The sequence below is a fragment of the Gossypium arboreum genome, chromosome 9 (assembly GCF_025698485.1).
Source record: "Gossypium arboreum isolate Shixiya-1 chromosome 9, ASM2569848v2, whole genome shotgun sequence".
NCBI classification, from domain to species: domain Eukaryota; kingdom Viridiplantae; phylum Streptophyta; class Magnoliopsida; order Malvales; family Malvaceae; genus Gossypium; species Gossypium arboreum.
The window spans coordinates 81,606,876-81,625,555 of record NC_069078.1 but is presented as its reverse complement, the minus strand read 5'-3'; the positions used below and the strand labels follow the sequence as shown (position 1 = coordinate 81,625,555).

The window sequence follows — 18,680 nt, the reverse complement described above, 5'->3', positions numbered from 1 at the left end:
TTGGAACTGACACATGTCTGAATTGTCCTTTGATTATTCGTAAAATCCAACTTTATTCAGTTCTTATAGTAAAGGCGTCTTCAATTCTTCACAAGAAAATGAAAGGTAAAGAATTCATTGGAAGCTTTGTTATCAATGCAAAATTTAGAAAAAGAAATGAGATTTGTTTATATGTTTGGGGCACAAAAAAGTATTAAAAAGTTGAAATTTCTGATTCGATGCATTAAGATTTTTAGTGTGCAGAATTAGAATACCATTAACCATAGTGATCTCTGTGCGGCAATGGTAGTCTTGTGTAGTGATTAAGCTTCTTGTACCGACAGGAACGAAATGGCTAGCACCTGAGTCAACAACATAATTACGTTGGGGTTATGTATCCAACATAGTAGGCGTTGGCATTATGATGGTTTGGCGATTGAGATCAGCAGACTTTGGCAGTGTGTTCGAGAAGATCACATAATTGGCAACGAGGAACATTGGCGATTGTGGCGTAGGTTCCATGGGGGGTTTTGGTGTGACCTTTGGATGATGGAGGACACCATGACTAATATTGTTGAGAAGGTAGCTGGCAAGCGTTGTGTTTCTTAGGTCCAAAACTGTTGCATTGTGCAACATCAGAAGCAATCGGTAGTGTCTTCTTTGCTTCTTAATGGTTAGGAAGAATTAATAATCCAGAAGTTGTTCATAGAGCTCTTAATGTGTTGAACGAGAACAGCTGGCGGCAGAGATTGATGCGTAAGATTTAGATAAGCATAACCCTCTTGTTTCAGATGATTTGTGTTCAGTGTAAGAGTAGCATCCTACTTTCCTATTTTCTTGCATCAAACAATCATGGTTGATGCCATGTGTCAGCATTATTCAAATATATATCCTGGCAAAAAAATGTTGAGAAAAATATATTAAATAGCTGTCAGGTCCAACTGCTATTAGGTTAGCGTGGGAAAAAAATTTAGTGAAGCAAAGTCTTCAATAGTAAATAAAAACGGATGAATGATATCTTTTTTAATGTATAGACGTTATCATCTTAATCAATTATTACATCTATATATCATTTAATAACTAATCAAATGAACAAACCAAAACATCTCCAATATAAATTTTAAAGCAGAACTAAAATAACAATATTACTTCGCACCAGAACTAAAATAATAATACTTCGTTTGGTTGCTAATAAAAATAAAACAAAAAAAAATTGTTAATATATTTATTAAAATTAGTACAAACTTATACTTAAAATTAGATCAACAAAACTTCAGTAAAAAATACTCTTCAAAATAAGAAAGAATACAGGGTGTTCACCCGTCCCAAAGTGCCAGATCGATCCGCAGGGTCAACTTACATGTAATAGTATGTGTGGGTGTGTGAGTGGTACTTGAATGAGACCGGTGCACTAGTGTCGGAACCATAAAATCACAGTCTAATGTGGAGCTATGCTTATCATGATTAAAGCAAAGTTATAAAGCTCAACATCATTAGTTTACTAATGGAACACAAGATTGTAATTTAACAGAGTTAAGCAGTCAGTCAACAACACAACAACAGCTGGTACTTGGAAGTTAAAGAGGATAAGTTAAGCAGTCAGTCAACAATACTACAACAGCTGGTACTTGGAAGTTAAAGAGGATAAGTTAAGCAGTCAGTCAACAATACTACAGCAGCTGAATGGTGCTTACAAAGGATAGGTTTAGTCCAATTATGATACAACCAACAAAGTAGCAGATATTGAAAATACCATGAAATATATAGATTGCTCAGAGGATCATGATCATCAAGCGAACCCCTAACAATAAAACATAACCCGCTTGACATTTTCCTTAAGGGCAGGCAGAGGTCTCACAGCAGTAGCAGCAACAGGTGCTCTTGTGCTTCGGGGACCAGCACTTCCACCCATACCTCCTCGCCCTGCTGCCAGGCCACTTATCATTGATCCACTGTCTGAAGTCTCTGGTTCCATGTAAAAACGAGCTCGGAATGCAGCAAGATGAGCATAGTATGCAGGAGGAACTGCACATTTATTAGTTCCTATGTTAGTAATCACGATAAAAGCAGATAAAGGGGGGGGGGGGTTAAGCCATGGGGGACAGGAATGGGGAGAAACTAGTTGACAGCACTCAAAGACACATTTGTATGGTGAAGAAGATGAACAAGTAAAGAGAACTAACCGATAGACACAGATCGCGTGCACCTTGCATATCTGCAATAGGTGAAAATAAGTAGAGATACTAACTCATATTACTGCCTCCCATTTCAGAAGGAACACAGTGTTCAAAGATAAAGAGATGCAAAAAACTTATTTTTGGACAAGAAGGACATCCTTACCTATCATATTTCTACACAATCATTAAATTTTAATTATAACTACTAAATAAAAACAGTTTGAGTTATAATATAGATAAAAAGTGTTCTAATTATGTTAAAGGCTTATATGAAGAATGGGTACCCAAACTATGCAACTTTTCCCACTTTAGATACCTACTAGAGCTGTGCATGGGCCGGGCCAGGTTCAGGCCTGGCCCAGACAAAATTTTATGCACGTTTTCTAGGCCTGGCTTGGCCCAAAATATGGGCCTAAAAAATTGTCCAAACCCGGCCCAAAATAAAATTGTTGAGCCCAAGCCCGGCCCGTCCAAAATTAATTTTTTTTAACTTATTTCATTAAATAAAAATTTTAAAATATAATAAATCAAATAGATTTAAAAACAAATATTAAAACATGAGACTAAAACAATTCTTAAAACAATATACAAATTGAAAATATAATAAAAAGTAGTTATATTAAAATTAAAAATAAAATGTAAATATGATTAAAAATAATATATATATAGTATATAATTCAGGTCGGGTCGGGCCCAGGCCAAAAAAGTTTTACCCGAGGCCTGGCCCGTTTTCTAAACGGGCCTCGTTTTTTACCGAAACCCATATTTCGGGTCTCTATTTTTATCCGAACACTCATTTTTCAGGCGGGCCTTCAAGCCGGGCCAGGTAGCCCAGCCCATGCACACCTCTAATGCCGACAGTTAACTCTTGTAAAAAAAAAACTCTGAACCAATCAAATTATAACATGTAACATTTTTAATTAAATAAAAATATTTAAAATTAAATTAAAAATATCCACCCTCAATCTCTGTACCTCCATCTTCATCTTAAATATTTTTATTCCATTAAAAATGTCACATGCCATAATTTGATTGATTCAAAGGTCCTTTTTAACGGGAGTTAACGGTTGGTACCTAAAGTGGTATTAGAATAAAACTTTAGGTATCTAAATGGGAAAAGTTGCATAATTTGGATACCTATTTTTCATATAAGCCTATATTAAATGAATTCCATAAAGAATTTTGCTTCTAAAATGATAGAACTTTATTTAAAATTGATAAAAGAATTAATTTACCATCACCTTTTTATAAGAGTAAGTTATTGTTTATACTGAATTGCTATAGTTGACAAAATTTTCAATTTAAGACTAGACCACTTACTAAAATTATAAAATTTCAATTATTTATGCTACAAAGTTTACATTATAGAAACATTTGTATTATATGTATAAAATTACTATATAGAAACTTATTTAAAAAATTAAATAAGCTATGATACCACTTATTGACCAATCGCGGCAATATAAAGACCAAACTCATTAAAAGATCAAGGCAAGAACATACGTATAGCAGAGGTTGTTTGTAAGAGACTGCAAAGCATCAGCTGTAAACTTGTTCTCATCCCATAGCACATGATAATGAGCTGGACGGCTTGTACCCTGTTTACCAAGGTAGATAAGATATTAGAAACACCAACTACAACCTACTCGTTTACAAAATCAATCAAAATATATAACATTCTAGCACAGAATTAAGAAGCAAAGCAGGTATGACCTGAATCCCAGCATGGCTACATAAGTAGAAGTCAAACTCCGTGGGATGACAGATTTTGGAGTCCACCACTGTGCCTGCAAAATATATACAACAATACAATAAATTATGATATTGTGATAAGATCATTGTCAATTATAAGACTAAATAGTAATTACCAGGCAAAATATTCCCACTCTTGTCAACAGCATTGCGATCATTATGGTTGTTAGCAAACAACCTTGTGTGGTGTCGCTTTTGTACTACAACAAAGGTAACAAGAGGCTGATAATTTGGCTCCAAAGAAGCACATGCCTGATTTTAAATGAGTGAGTGAGTGAATAAAATGCAGAGCCTACACAACAAACTCGAGTACAAGTTACTGGCATTATGGGTCAACAAAGAGCCTGACCTTACGAATAGCATCTAGTTCATACAACAATACTTGATAAAACTGGCCTTCACTGACACCATCCCTGCAAATAGAAAATAGAAAATAAATCACTAAACCTAGGGAGGAAGAATAAAATAGACAGCAGCTTGACTATGCCTGTAGAATATGATGCGCTGTGGCTTATGTCCAGTTGCTCTTCGGAAAGATATTAGGAGTTCCCTGCATTACCAAAAAGAAAAGTTCTCAGACAAGCTACAGTTGATGCCAGCCAAAGGCAAAATGGAATTCAAATTAGAAGCACATGGAGAAAAACATACTTAATCATACCACCAGAAACAGTCCCCCTTACTGGATCCTGCCATGTCTTGAATAAATCTTGGATGAGCTCCTGGCGATGAGCTTGAGCACAAACCAAACCAGCATACTTTGTAATCTCGGGCCAATCTTGGGAGGCAACAACCTGAATGTTTAGTTAAATATTATATTAATGGTTAAAATTTCTAAGAAGCCAATTAAGGAGATTATGAAATTAATGCCCAAAAAGCAAAAAGGTATAAACTAAAGAGCATACAGCTGCAATAGAAGGGCTTGAATCCTCCCCAGGGTGCGGATGGGTAACATCGGCACCAAAAATTATAGTCGGTCGGTCACTGACTAGAGGTATTCGTCGTGATATCGCATCAACAAGAACTGTATTCCTTCCTCCAACCTTGACATTAATCTTCAATGCCACATTAGCCAAATACTGTTTGCTCATTTTAAATACATGTTTAGTCAAGCAGCACTGAGAAACAATTCCAAGATCTGTCTCACAAATCCTTTTCAAATCACCTGCAAGGACAATAGAATATTTCAAAGAATTGTATAATTTTTTAAGAGAATATATACAAATTTATACCATAAAGAGAGCCATTATTATCTGGAAGAATAACAATTAGCAGGTCAAGCTCTTTGCGCTGGGTTTGGAGTTTAGTCACAGCATCATGATATCTTGTTTTCAAGACCTTCTCCACTTGCTCTGGACGAGCACTAATTGGAGGAAGCACTGGTTCAGGAGTAAAAGCCTACAAATGACACAGATATCAATGTTGGATGTCCACTGAAATCCTTCCAAAATAAAATTGTTCAACAACAAAACTCAGATCACAGACATTAATGTCATATCACAGCAACTCCCTTACCATGCCAGAGATATAACACATTTGTGAAAGTTCATAACAAAACCTTAGTGCCACACTATCTTGGACTTGCCGAGAAAAATTTATGCAGATCCAGTTGTTTACAGTCCCACCATTAACCATTTTCTGCAACAAAATAATCAGACATCAGAAAATGCTCAATTCAACATTCCAAGCTGAAGAGATGAACTGCATGCACCTGCCAGTATATCAATCATTCAGATGCACGTAATGAACACGGGAATCATTTACATAATGGAAAATGAAATCAAGGACAAAATGATAATGGCAATAGATTGTGGACAAGCACTTAAATAAGCATTAATGCAACAATACAGTTGAGACAACCTCAAATCAAAACCGTCATATATACTTGAGTTGCTTGATTGAGTGACCTAAAATCAAATTCGTCATGTATAATGGAGTCCCCAAGTTCATACCTTTCATTTAGACCCATCAATTGAGCAGGTTGGGCCAATTCAATTTGGATTATTTCAAGTTCTAAAACTTGGGTTCGGGCACTTCAGGTGCTGCAGGTCATTTTTTTATTTCAGGTCATTCATATTTGACGCCCAAGTTGGGTTCAAATCATTTGAGGTCGGGTCATTTTGTGTTCAGGTTATTCATGTTTGTCACTCAAATTATTTGAGTTCAATCTTTCTGATCATTTAGGTTCAGTTTATTAAATTTAACAAATATTGATCAAGTTAGATTTATTTAGAACCTAACCAAATTTTAAAAATTACATAATAATATTAAAAATAAATATAGATATTGTAGTTTGAATTTAAAAATAGATATCTATGTAACTAGATTCTTTTTATTCGAACATAATCCAATAATTTTTTAATTTGAGACTTAAGTATCTATTTTACAGTTTCTCAAATAAGTATTTATTATACACCTAAAACCCTTATGTTCTTAATTGATTTAGATATTTGAACAATCAATGTAATGATTATAATAATGAAATGTACAAAACAATATAACATACACACATCAATGATTTAATTTATCTACTTTTAAACTAATCACATGCTAAAAATTGTCAAATTAGCATAATTATAGGCATTAGATCTTATGCAATATTAGAGTGCGTGCATAGTCATTGCATTATTATACATATAGATAAGAGAACAAGTATAAGAAAAGGATAAATTTATATACACCAAATGGCTATGTTACTGGGATTGGTGTGAGTGTCAGATTAGTTTATGTGTCCAACACAGGTTTGTTCAATTTTTTCGAGTCATATCCCCGTACTCAAGTACAAATATGCAGTGAACCCAGGTGTCAGACATAGGCATTCAGAAAATAAAGAGTCAAAGCAACATAACCAAATGCATACTATCATAGTCCAAAATAGCAATTACAAGGTATAAAATTACAACAAACTAATAACTTATCCTAAAGGTATTTCTTTTAATAAACTAATGTTTTTAAAAACACATACACTTATATTTGTTTAATTTCAAGTTCAGGTCGTTGACTTTTAATGTCAAATCAAGTAAAGTCAATTTCGTGTCAGTCGAGTTAGTTTTTCAAGCTTGGGTCACCATTGACAGATCTACTTCCAACTAACATTTGAAGCTCAAATTTAAAAAGTTTTCTAAGCCTAAATTAAAAACTTTAGCTCCTTTGTTCATAGAATACTGAGCACTCTTAAATTACTCCAAGCTCTCTTCTTTCTATAATTATGTTGTAAAATCATTACGTAAAGTTACACAATTATATATAAAGATATAAATGTTCTCTAAATTAAAATCAAACTATGTTCAGGGCATCTCTTCGGACCAAAATCACCCTTCATTTCTAGTGATGAACATAGCATCTCTCTATCTTCCCTCGGTGTCCTAACTCTTTCCCCTAAAGTTTTTTCTTTAAATCATCTTTAAGTAAGAGAGACCACAATTCCAACTTCTTAAAACAATAATATATACCAACAATAAAGCTCCAAAGTGAGCTTGATGTAACAGGTCAAATGACTAACAAAATGCGTGAACACATAAAAACTAATATATATATGCTACTAAATCAAGGCAATGAGTTTATTCCTTTAAAGTAGGGTAAGGTTCCATTTTTCGAAACCTACTTTTGTGCCTACTTATCAATTCTACATGCAGATGCAGTTACAGCAACTTTGTCCTCCAGTTTAGGACAACTGTAATTTAATTTCTTTTCACATTTATCTAGATAATCAAACTATTTATCAATTCCAAACACATGTTGGTGAGCATAAGATTAGTTTGATTAATGACCGAATACACTACAACAGCACAGATACAGGTATATTACAGAAATCCTGCTCAATAGCACATTGTATGCTCCAGCATTGGCAGCAAGAGATACCTTATTCATCATATTCCATTGGCCAACTTGAGGAAGGCAGTTCTTCTCTCTACCGGTATCATGATATTTAAGCTACAAGCAAAACAGAAATTAAAAATCAAGAATAAATAAAAATGCAGAAAATTGAATATGATAATGAATAACTTACCCATGGTGCAGGTAGAATGCGTGCTTCAACTGAAGCAAGCTTCTCACTAATTTTAATTCCAAATTCCTTGGCATGAGGGTCCTCATGGTAAGCATTCTGATGTACCGTCTACAAGAGAAAACATAAGAAATTAGTCTAACAGTAACAAACCAGCAACTCACCGGACAATTTCTTCTTGACTTAAAAAGTTCACATCAAAAGACACAGCAAGAACCGTGTGATTTAAAGGTACTATAGAGATGGATATAACACTTAGTATTGTTAAAGGATATAACATTTTGCATGCACTAGTAATGACATTTTTACAAGGCAATTTGTTCATGTGCAAACAGCAAATAAAGGATAAAAAAGGAGAACTTTTAAAAAAAACTTTGAGGCAAAAAGTACAGAAGACCAATACATCATATCAACCCATCAAAAGAAACAATCAACTTAAAAAATTGTAAGACTCGTGAAAAAACAAAAGAACGTTAGTAAAACAAAAAAAGGCAAAAATGTCAGACCTCAATGATATCATACTCTCTTTCCTGAGGACGCTGGCAGGTGACCCTCAGCAGAGCAGTGATCTGTCTCTCATTCAACCTCTTGGAGTACCTCTGACCCTCAACAATCTTGCATACCTACATGAATCACTACAAATTAGCATGCAGATCATAGCAATTACATCTTCAATTGAAAAGACTGGAGTTCACTTTACCTCCATTGGCAAATAATTTGCTCTCTGCTGGTTTCCGACTTGTAGACAAGGCCATTGGGTGTGTTGGATTACGAAACCATAAGTTTCATAAAAGTACTCCACAACAGATTTCATTGTACCTCTTTCATCTACAGGAAAACTATAAAACAATAAGCTTTGTTAGAGAAATTTCATGGAACATCATGATGTAACAAAGAAATTTCACACGTAGATCATATGTACTGGTATTATTGGACTACACTTAAAAATCCCAAAGATAAAAAACTTTTTACTTTTAATAACATTTATGTGACTGCTGTTGGATTTTGTCTGATTAAAAGGATAACTTATTCACCTGATACAAATGAAACACATTATCTGTTTGTATGATGAAACAAATAAGAAGATAGAGATTCACAAAAAAAGAAATCATATCCCAGAATAATAGCAGTACTCACGTCAGCTCTCTAGTTGCTTGTGATGTTAAACCAGATATGCGATATTTTCTTCGCATGTTTCCTCGGTGCGTAACTTCCACCTTGACTCCTCTAAGAGCCTTTTTGATCTATTTATATAAAAGCAAATACAATGAACATGGTGAGAGAAATAATAAACAACATTTGAGGAATACAAGCATACAAGTTAAGCCAAGGAAAAGAGCTTGTATACAAAATATATAAAGGAAAAAAAAAAGGTTGAGCCAAGACAGGAAAAATAATAGCTAAAACAATAGAAAGAGAACACATTTATTGCCTTGCAGAATTTTTAACCTGCTGAGACAAAAGCAATCATGCTCGTTTCCTAAAAATAGATATCATGAAATTAGCTGATGTTACAAATAAAAAGACTAAACAGCAATGATGACAAAGTGCTTGCTAACTATAATTTCTAATCAGATAGAATTTTAAGAAATCCCAACCTTCACACGATCAGCATCAGATAGTGGTCTAGAAGAAACATCCCGATTCAGCAATTGTGCAACAAAATCAATAACTGGCAATGGCTCAATGAAAGCAGTAGAAGACATATCTGTCCATGAGAAAATTGTCAGCATAAGACAACGTTCGATTAACAAAAAGATCAAATGCAGGCACAATCACACAAATGGAAACAGCTAGGCATGCAAAATAGGCCAAAACAAGGAAAATGGTATCCTCATAAACACAGTACCAATATTAAGTGAGAGCCCCATCTGTGTGGGACGAATGCTTTGGTAGAAACCACGCCAACTTTCTATTCCCTCACCCAACGATTGCTTTCTCCCTAGGTAAGGGGAGTAAAATGAACGGCCAACAGGACAGTACCTATAATCAATTACCATATCTCTCAGTCTCACATATCAAATTTGGAAGTAGAAGCAGTGTGGTAAACATATATGAAAGGGAAGATCCAAATAGCAGTACCTAGAAGTAGGTAATTCACGAAGAACAATGTCAAGAACCTGGAGAGCTTCCTGAGGTGCATCAGCTTGCTTCCCTTGCAGAAAGAGTCCAAGATGATGCAGATCAGCACGTGCAGCCAGTTTGATCACAACTCTAAATTCGCACTCTCTTCTGCATTAGAAATATAATAGGAGATGGAATATAGATGAAATAAGTAAGAGCCCCATTTTGTTTGTAACTTTTTCCTTTTCTATTTTTCCTTCTATACCAACAAAATTTACAAGGAAGATTAATAGTAATTGCCACTTAGTAGGCATTTAAGAACCTGTTCAAATCATGGAGAAAGCAGAAATTAGCAGTTCAAAGCCATCCTTAGATCCTACAACTGAGGTGAAAAGGATACAACTTCCATCCATTTTCTTTTATTTCTAGCACCAAAAAAAAACATAAAGAAAACAGAAGGTACATAACACATAAGAAACATGAAGGTAAGCAACAACCTTTGCATTCCCGACCCATCATCATCATCAATAAGGGTGATCCTAAACTCCTTTGACACAAAAGGGAGAGGCCCAGCGGTGTAAAGGCTCTTTCGACCATCATAAGCAGGAAGGTGCTTTCCAAGATATGATTCTCTGTACAATTTTACCAGCTGCTCCATTACAGCTCGGTTCACTCCACGTGATGCAACCTCCGGTGTTATAGTAACCTATTTTCATTGACAATAACAATAAAAAAACTGTAAATAAAGGCTAATAAAACATCAAGATAACACAACTATAATGAAAGAACTCACATCATACTGGTGCAAATCTTTATCTGGCAGTTCAGCAAAGAAATGGTTAGCCTTGACTATACACTTTGTGCCAGTGCAACCCTTTCCAGGCCGAAGAGGAAACCTCACAGACTTGCTTGATGAAGGGACTGGCTGAATTGCTTGGCCAGCTTCTTCCGGGATGTGAAGCGACTGTGCCGATGGTGCATGCTCAGGGGGTCTGGATGAAGAACCTGCCTCAAATGATGCAGGCCCATGAAAAGGTTGGGTTGCTTGGTGCAGCTCGGGATAAGGTGGTCGGGATGGTCCACCATGGAAAGGCCCTCCTCCACTGCCACCACTGCCTCGACCACTGCCATAGCTCCCACGACCTCCTTGCTGAGGAGGCCCACCCCTTCCTCTACCTTGGTATTCAGGGGGTCTTTCAGCAAACTGCTGTTGTGACGTACCCCGACCCCAACCACCAGCACTGTAACCTCCCCGACCAGTTTGCTGGGACTGTGGAACCAGACCTCTTCCAGTTGAGTATCCTCCCCCTCCAGCTCCTCCTTGCTGAGAAGGGCGTTGGGTAGCACGACCACTGCCAACACCCGTGTCATGGGAGTGGGAGCTCTCACCTCCAGCAGAAGGAACATCAGTTCTCTTCTTCCTAACCATGATGGTAACTGTAACATGGTAGAAAAGTAACAAGGAGACTCGTATCACAGGGGAGTAAACAGAAAAGAGAGATGGAAAGCTCAATTTATACAGTAGCAAGTGTTTTAGATCAAAACTAAAAGGTATTGCTCCTCCAATGAGACTTTAAAAAGCGTTTTCCACCAAAATAATACGACTAAACTAAGACATTGAGTAATTCCCATATGCAGAGAGGAAAAGAGAATATAGACATAAATCAAAGCAAAAATAAATAAAGAAGCGCGAGCGTCAATAACCCTAACATACCTTAATGAACTGCGAAACAGAGAAATAGAAACCCCTAGAGCATATATAACAATAATAGCATGAAAATTTGGCGAGATCAGCGAAACCCTATTGAGTTAAAGCAGATAACGACGATCTAAGAAACAGTGGGGGAAATACAAGCTACTAAAGAAAGATCCGTCGCAAAACATGAGGAAAGAGCAGCAGAAGCCGAGCTAAAGAAAGCAGACCCATCAACAATAAGAAAAAAAGCTACAAGCCGTACAAGTTCCACCTGAAATCCGCCTTCGGAAAACCGCTTATCGTCTAATAATGATAATGATAATGTATATTATTGCAATAAAATTAAATAAAATAAAATAAAAAAGGGTAAAAGGCCGTAGGACTACCCACTGACTCCACCAGCTCTGTAGTCAGTATCTTCCTTCGGGAGCAGCGAAAGACTTACTGTACGCTCCCATGGCTGCCGTATTAATAAATCTGTACTCTACTGCTGTTTAAAACTTATTTTATTTATTGGTTGCGTTGTTACAAAACAATCTCACTTGTTTGTTTTTTTTTTTGGGGGGTGTAATATCACTTGGATATTGCTACATTTGTGATATTCCGTGTTTAATTTTAAATTAATTTTAAAATATTTTATTTTTAAGAAAATTAATAAAGCAGAAATTATTTATTATTTGAATTATTAAATAAATGAAAATATTTTAATTTATTTAACCATTCAAATATTGTAATAATAAATTCAAATTATAATGAAATTATTTTTTATTTTAACAAACAATACAATTTTATTTTACTTAGTTAACTAATAATGATAAGGGTAATCACACCCAATTATTAGTAAATTTTTGTTTTGTTACTTAATTATGAAAATTTATAAAATATCACATAATTAGTTAATTTTATCTTGTATGGTCACGGGTTGATTAATGGCTTTTAAATTGACATAATAGCAACTTTAACCCTCATATTTATATATTATGTCAATTTTGCATCGATTCTAAAAATTTAACCATCAACATTTACACATTGGATAATTTAATCTTTTTGTAATCCTTTCACCTAAAAAGCTAAAAAGTTTATTAGCTAATTTTGATTTAAACATATAAAAATAGAAACATTCAAAATTCAAGATAATAATTTTCATTGTTTTTGTTCTTTTAAAATTAATCATCAAAGTCACAAAAAGTAAAATTACAAAAGAAAAAAAGACTAGATTACACCATGTGTAAATATTGAAGGGTCTTTTTAGAACTAAGACTAAATTGACATAATTTATAAATGCTAAGAGTTGTTATTATGTCAGTTTTAAAATTGTTGCTATTAACTAACCTACCAAAAGTGACAAAATTAAATAATTAAATAATTATTTTTTAACTTTTCAGGTAAAAAAAACTTATAATTTACACTATCTTTAGCTTATATAAATTATTTTGATAATACATTATAAAATTTTAATAATTATAAAAATTATATGAAATATAAAGTTAATAATTAAAATTTAATATAATTGTTTCTTTTACTGTTTGGTTAATGGAAACGCATTTTTTTATTATGTAAATTCATTTAATAAGAATATTTTAGTGGAATTAAAATTCTTGTTTATAAGTATGATAAAATTTCTTATAAAGTAAATATTTTCAATCAAATATTTTATTATAAAACTTTTATTTATAAATTATATCTATAAATAATTTTTAAAAATTTCAAATTCGTATTTTTATATATTATAGATTATAGATGAGCAAAATAGAATTATCATCAACAAAAGAATATATATCAATTGCCCTATGCTACTGCCACGCTTTCAATATATGTTATTGTTATGTGTAATTTTAGTTTAATGATTTTGTTTTAATCTAGATTATTTGTAATTTTAATCTGATCATATTTTATATGAATTTTTTTATTTTATAAATTTTCTAAGTATATATTTATAATTGTACCAATTACATTATAATTATATTTATAATCTCTCTAAAATTTATATCTATTGTAGCCTATAGGGCGACTCCCTTGAAGTGAGAAGGGGTGTTTTATTTTGTTTATTTATGATAAAAATAGATGAACATTAGCATAGCATTAATGTAGATAATAGTTCAGTGCATAACATAGCCATTGGCATCAGAAAGAAAAGAGAAAAAAAAAGTTTAATGGGCGGTTCATTATGGATATAAGCAACGTCAACAATAGAAAATAAGCCCTATTTTTGTAAGTCCGCGAATTCAATAATTAACTTCCCTAAACATATGGCTCAACGTCTCGACCTGGAATTCGAGTAAGTGTGTGTTATAATCATCAATTAACATTTGCAACAATAATTTAGAAGGCATATTATTCGAAATTAGGCTTACAAGAGCAGTTCCGTTTACTACTTCAATTTTCTTGATGTTAATATTAAGAATAAGATCGAGACCATTTTTTTATGCCCAAAGTTCAACTTCCACATTCGATGCAAGTGGAATGTGGCCCTATCATCACAATTTTAATGATGTTAATATGACTACTCTATTATCCACAAAACACAATACGTGGTAAAAGATTTTTTCATATTAGGGGTTATTTCGAGTTCAATTACAAACTCTCAAAGTAAATTTATTTATTTGATTGCTTTAGAAATAGTCACTTATTCTATTTCTATAGTAATGTTGTAAGAGATTTAGTTAATTTATACTAAATTCAGTAATTCTATAGGAGAATTTTAGTAATTTGGCAAGAAATTCAGTAAAAATTAATAAATTTCAAGGCATTCAATAATTTGTTAAGAAAATTGCTATTTTTTAAGAACTTCAATAACTTTGTAAAAAAATGGTAATTTATGAGATAAATTAGATAGCATTACAGTGTGGTAAGAGATTCAATAATATTATAAGAATTTAGTAATTTTTAAGATATTCGGTAATTTTGAAAGAAATTTAATAATTTTCAAAATGTATGAAATTAAGTACACATTAGTAATTTTGCAAGAGATATAATAATTTTGTGGAAGCTGATACAATAAGAGATTTAGTAAACTTCATAATATTAAATTTTTAAAGAAATTCAGTAATTTCGTAAAAGAAATCCAATAATGCACAAAGTTATAAGAAAATAGGTAAAAGTTACAATGCTATAAGAGATTTAGTAAGAAAACAGGGGGAAATTAATATTTTAGTAAGAAATTTAGTAAATTTGTAAGAGATTCAATATTGTCTTTTTTAGGAAAATAGTAAATTTATAATAGACACATTTAATTTTTAAAAGATTTTATACATTTTTTAAAGAAATTTAGAAAGTTATCAAGAGATTCAATAATTTTGCATGAAATTTATTATTTTTTCAAAACTTTATAATGCTATAAGAAATTCAATAATTTTATAAAAGCTTAAGTAATTTTGTAAAAAATACTAAAAATATTATAAAATTATAAAATTTCAATAATTCGACCTACTAATATAAAATATTAATCTCTTCATTCACTGAAATCTTCAACTTCTTCCATACGATTTATTTACCATAAGTGTTTTTTTTTTCTTTTTTTGTCGAGAAAAGAACTTTATTCATTCGTAAAACTAAAGAAAACAAAAGATTACAAAAGAGTTCCATAAGTAACGGTCCCTCTGGCCTCCGCCTCTAAAATGGACATGACAATAATATATAGAAGGGTGATTACTAATGAAAAATATAATCCTTGATGAAATTACAATCCGAGTAAGAAGTTGATTGAGAATTGCTCCCATTAGAGCCAAAGCTTCTGCACATTTGTTTCTTTCCCGAAAAGTATGTGAGATGCTAGTAGGCGTCAAAGGACGGAGGAGCGTACTGCATTAATGGGGACAAGATAGGATTAATATTTAAAAAGTTAAAATTAGACATGAAATGAATAATAAGAGTAACTAATATTGAAGCTCTTAGCTAAACTTAGCTCGTCTCCTAGTGGCCAAAGTTAAAAATGAAATTGTTTCGCTACAACCATAATTCCAAAAGACAGCAGGTAAAAACCAGATAAAAAGGCAGTTTTGGTCTATGAACCCACTGTTTAGACATTAGATTGACAGCAACCATTCATTCCAATTTGTCCAACTCAGTGGAGAGAAATCGATGGCAGCCTTAACATCGAGCCAAGCCTCCTTGGCTTTTTGACAGTTAATGAAAATATACCCAATGTCTTCGTCCGAACCATGACAAACTTTGCAAAGCTTATCGAACGAGTACCCTCGGCTGGACACATAGCTCTCGTGGGGATTATTCTATTCCCACATTTCCATAGAAACAATTTTAGTTTTGGTGGAAGCTTCAGCTTCCAGATTGTTCGCCAGAGGTCCCTGTTAATGTCATGAGATTTCTCAAGGAATCCATTTGTTAGATCATAGGCAATGGCCAAAGTGAATGACCCATTCTTTGAGGGGCCCCAACAAAGTTTGTCCATGAGGGAAGCATCATGCCTCAACATAGTGCTTAGAAGTTTATTGGCAATTTCCAAGGGGAGTTGATTGATAAACAGTCTTCTCCCTAACTATCCCGCAAAATTCAGACTTGATTGAAAGTCCAATAACTCTCTTCCTCTCTCAAAGGGCTTGTAACCAAACTCATTAAAGGTCCTTGCCCTAACCAAGTATCATTCCAGAATCTTGTTGAGAGCCTGTTATGAATCACCCACCTTAGTCCCTTCTCAATTAAAGGACTAACTTTCCATAAAGAACTCGATGTAAGAGACAAGTCTTTCTTAAATCTTACAATGCCACCATTTGGAGTATACTTTGACAATAAAGTTTTTGCACCAAAGCTTGCCTTTTTCCTAAATTAAGTGCCAACCGAGCTTAAAAAGCTGAGCTTGGTTCCTAGCTTTTCTCTTCCTAATGCGATAACCTCTATGAGACTTCAGTTGCGTAATGTTAGAATTAAGTGACCCGAATTATTATTTAAATAAAATAGGATGGAAAATAAAATAAAAGTAAAATCCATATAGAACTAGACTTCTTTTATTTTATTTTAGAATAAGGTTTTTTAAACCTTATTAAACTCCATCTATTTTATATTTATTAGGATAAGGTGTTTCAATCGTACTAGAATATGGCTTTACAAGCCTATAAATAGACATAGTCTAATCCTCTTGTATTGATTCAAATTTTCGACATAGTGAATTTTCTTCTCCTCTGCCCGTGGCTTTTTTTCCGAAATGGTTTCCACATAAAATTTGTGTGTTCTTTATTTTATTTTATTTTATTTTATTTTTTACAAATTGGTATACGAGCTTCCGGGTTGTTCATCTCAATCACAGTAATGGTGTCTTTGAAGTATGAAATTCCGCTGTTAGATCGCAACACTAGATTTACATTGTGGCAGATTAAGATGCAAGCAGTTCTTACGCAGATGGATCTGGAGGATGCCCTGCTAGGGGTAGATAAGATGCATTTGACATTAACAGATGAAGAGAAGAAGCGTAAGGATCGAAAGGCGTTAACACAATTACATCTGCATTTGTCCAACGAAATTTTACAGGATGTAATGAAAGAGAAGACTGCCGCTGCATTATGGAAGAGGCTAGAACAAATATGTATGTCGAAAACTCTAACAAGTAAGTTACATATGAAGCAGCGTCTTTATGCTTATCGTTTGGAGGAAGGTCCGTCTGTACACAACACTTAACAGTGTTTAAAGAAATTCTCTCAAACTTGGAGGCCATGGAGGTTCAGTATGATAAAGAAGATCTAGGGTTGATTCTACTTTGTTCGTTACCCCCGTCTTATTCAACCTTTAGAGACACGATTTTATATAGCCGCGAGTCTCTCACAGTTGATGAGGTTTATGATTCTTTAACCTCGTATGATAAGATGAAACATCTTGTGGTTAAACCCGACTCTCAAGGAGAGGGTCTCATTGTTCGTGGGAGACAAGAGCGGAATGCTGATGATGATCGTGGTAGGACTCAGGAACGGAATCCTCGTGGTAAATCTAAGGGTAGATCGAAGTCTTCAAATAGAAGTAAAACTTGTAACTTCTACAAAAAGAAAGGGCACATTAAATTTGAGTGCTATAAGCTACAAAATAAGATTAAAAGGGAGGCTGCGAATCAAAAGGGAAAACAACCAGAAAATTCCGGTGAAGCTGATGTTGTAGAATACTACAGCGATGGTGAACTCCTAGTCACTTCTAGTCGCTTCTGTTAATGATTCTAAAGTAAGTGAGGAGTGGATACTTGATTCAGGCTGTACCTTCCACATGAGTCCCAATCGGGATTGGTTTACAACTTACGAAACAGTGTCTGAATATGTTGTTTTGATGGGAAATAATGTTTCGTGTAAAATCGCAAGTGTTGGAACAATTAAAGTTAAGATGTTTGATAGAGTTGTCAGAACACTTAGTGACGTACAGCATGTTACAGAATTGAAAAGAAATTTAATTTTGTTGAGTACTCTTGATTCAAAAGGGTACAGATACACAGCTGAAATAGGGTTTTAAAGATTTCCAAAGGGTCCCCTGTTGTGATGAAAGGGCAAATAAAAATTGCCAAGTTATATGTTTTGCAGGGTTCTACTGTTACTGGTGATACAGCTGTCGCTTTCTTTTCCTTGTCAGATGATGATATTACTAAACTTTGGCATATGCACCTAGGGCATATGAGTGAGAATGGTATGGCAGAATTGAGTAAAGAGGACTTCTTGATGGGCAAGGAATTTGCAAACAGAATTTTTGTGAACATTGTGTTTTTGGGAAGCAAAAAAGAGTTCGATTCACTAGAGGAATCCATAAACACGAAATGAACGTTGGAGTATATTCATTCTGATCTGTGGGGGCCATTTAAAGTACCTTCGAGAGGTGGAGCTAATTATATGCTAACCTTTATTGATGAATTTTCCAGAAAAGTTTGGGCGATCTTCCTGAAGCAGAAAAGCGATGTGTTATCCTCATTTAAGTCTTAGAAAATTATGATTGAAAAACAGACGGGAAAATAGATAAAATACCTCCATATAGACAATGGCTTAGAGTTCTGTTCTGATGAGTTTAATAGATTGTGCAAGTCAGAAGG

The 18,680-nt window shown here is 33.9% G+C and overlaps 1 protein-coding gene across 10 annotated transcripts; it reads right to left on the bottom strand.

Annotated features, from left to right (window-relative positions):
• Positions 1 to 1,454: 1,454 nt before the first annotated feature.
• Positions 1,455 to 12,256, bottom strand: LOC108456648 (protein argonaute 1-like). Of its 10 annotated transcripts, none has more exons than XM_017755209.2 (22): positions 12,058 to 12,256; positions 10,769 to 11,412; positions 10,473 to 10,681; positions 9,994 to 10,143; positions 9,761 to 9,894; positions 9,510 to 9,619; positions 9,049 to 9,155; positions 8,612 to 8,750; positions 8,418 to 8,534; positions 7,915 to 8,022; positions 7,767 to 7,838; positions 5,421 to 5,543; positions 5,138 to 5,303; positions 4,811 to 5,070; positions 4,557 to 4,699; positions 4,396 to 4,458; positions 4,258 to 4,321; positions 4,025 to 4,160; positions 3,870 to 3,943; positions 3,660 to 3,754; positions 2,163 to 2,194; positions 1,455 to 2,004 (listed from the first exon to the last, which is right to left on the bottom strand). In XM_017755209.2, the coding sequence occupies exons 2-22, from the start codon at positions 11,402 to 11,404 to the stop codon at positions 1,781 to 1,783; spliced, it is 3,162 nt and encodes a 1,053-aa protein (XP_017610698.1). In that variant the 5' UTR covers positions 11,405 to 11,412; positions 12,058 to 12,256; the 3' UTR covers positions 1,455 to 1,780. The 10 variants fall into 10 exon arrangements, with proteins under 10 accessions (XP_017610698.1, XP_052875109.1, XP_017610701.1 ...); XM_053019149.1 differs by having other exon boundaries at positions 4,025 to 4,108; XM_017755212.2 differs by having other exon boundaries at positions 9,994 to 10,140.
• Positions 12,257 to 18,680: the final 6,424 nt, after the last annotated feature.

What these genes read in the sequence shown, in the direction of transcription:
- LOC108456648 (XM_017755209.2), bottom strand. Translation starts at nt 11,404, where the DNA reads ATGGTTAGGAAGAAGAGAACTGATGTTCCTTCTGCTGGAGGTGAGAGC. An exon ending in TGTGTTATATCTCTGGCATG is followed by an intron (nt 5,304 to 5,420) that starts GTAAGGGAGTTG and finishes TGTCATTTGTAG; the next exon opens with GCTTTTACTCCTGAACCAGT. An exon ending in CAGCGCATCATATTCTACAG is followed by an intron (nt 4,322 to 4,395) that starts GCATAGTCAAGC and finishes TTCTATTTGCAG; the next exon opens with GGATGGTGTCAGTGAAGGCC.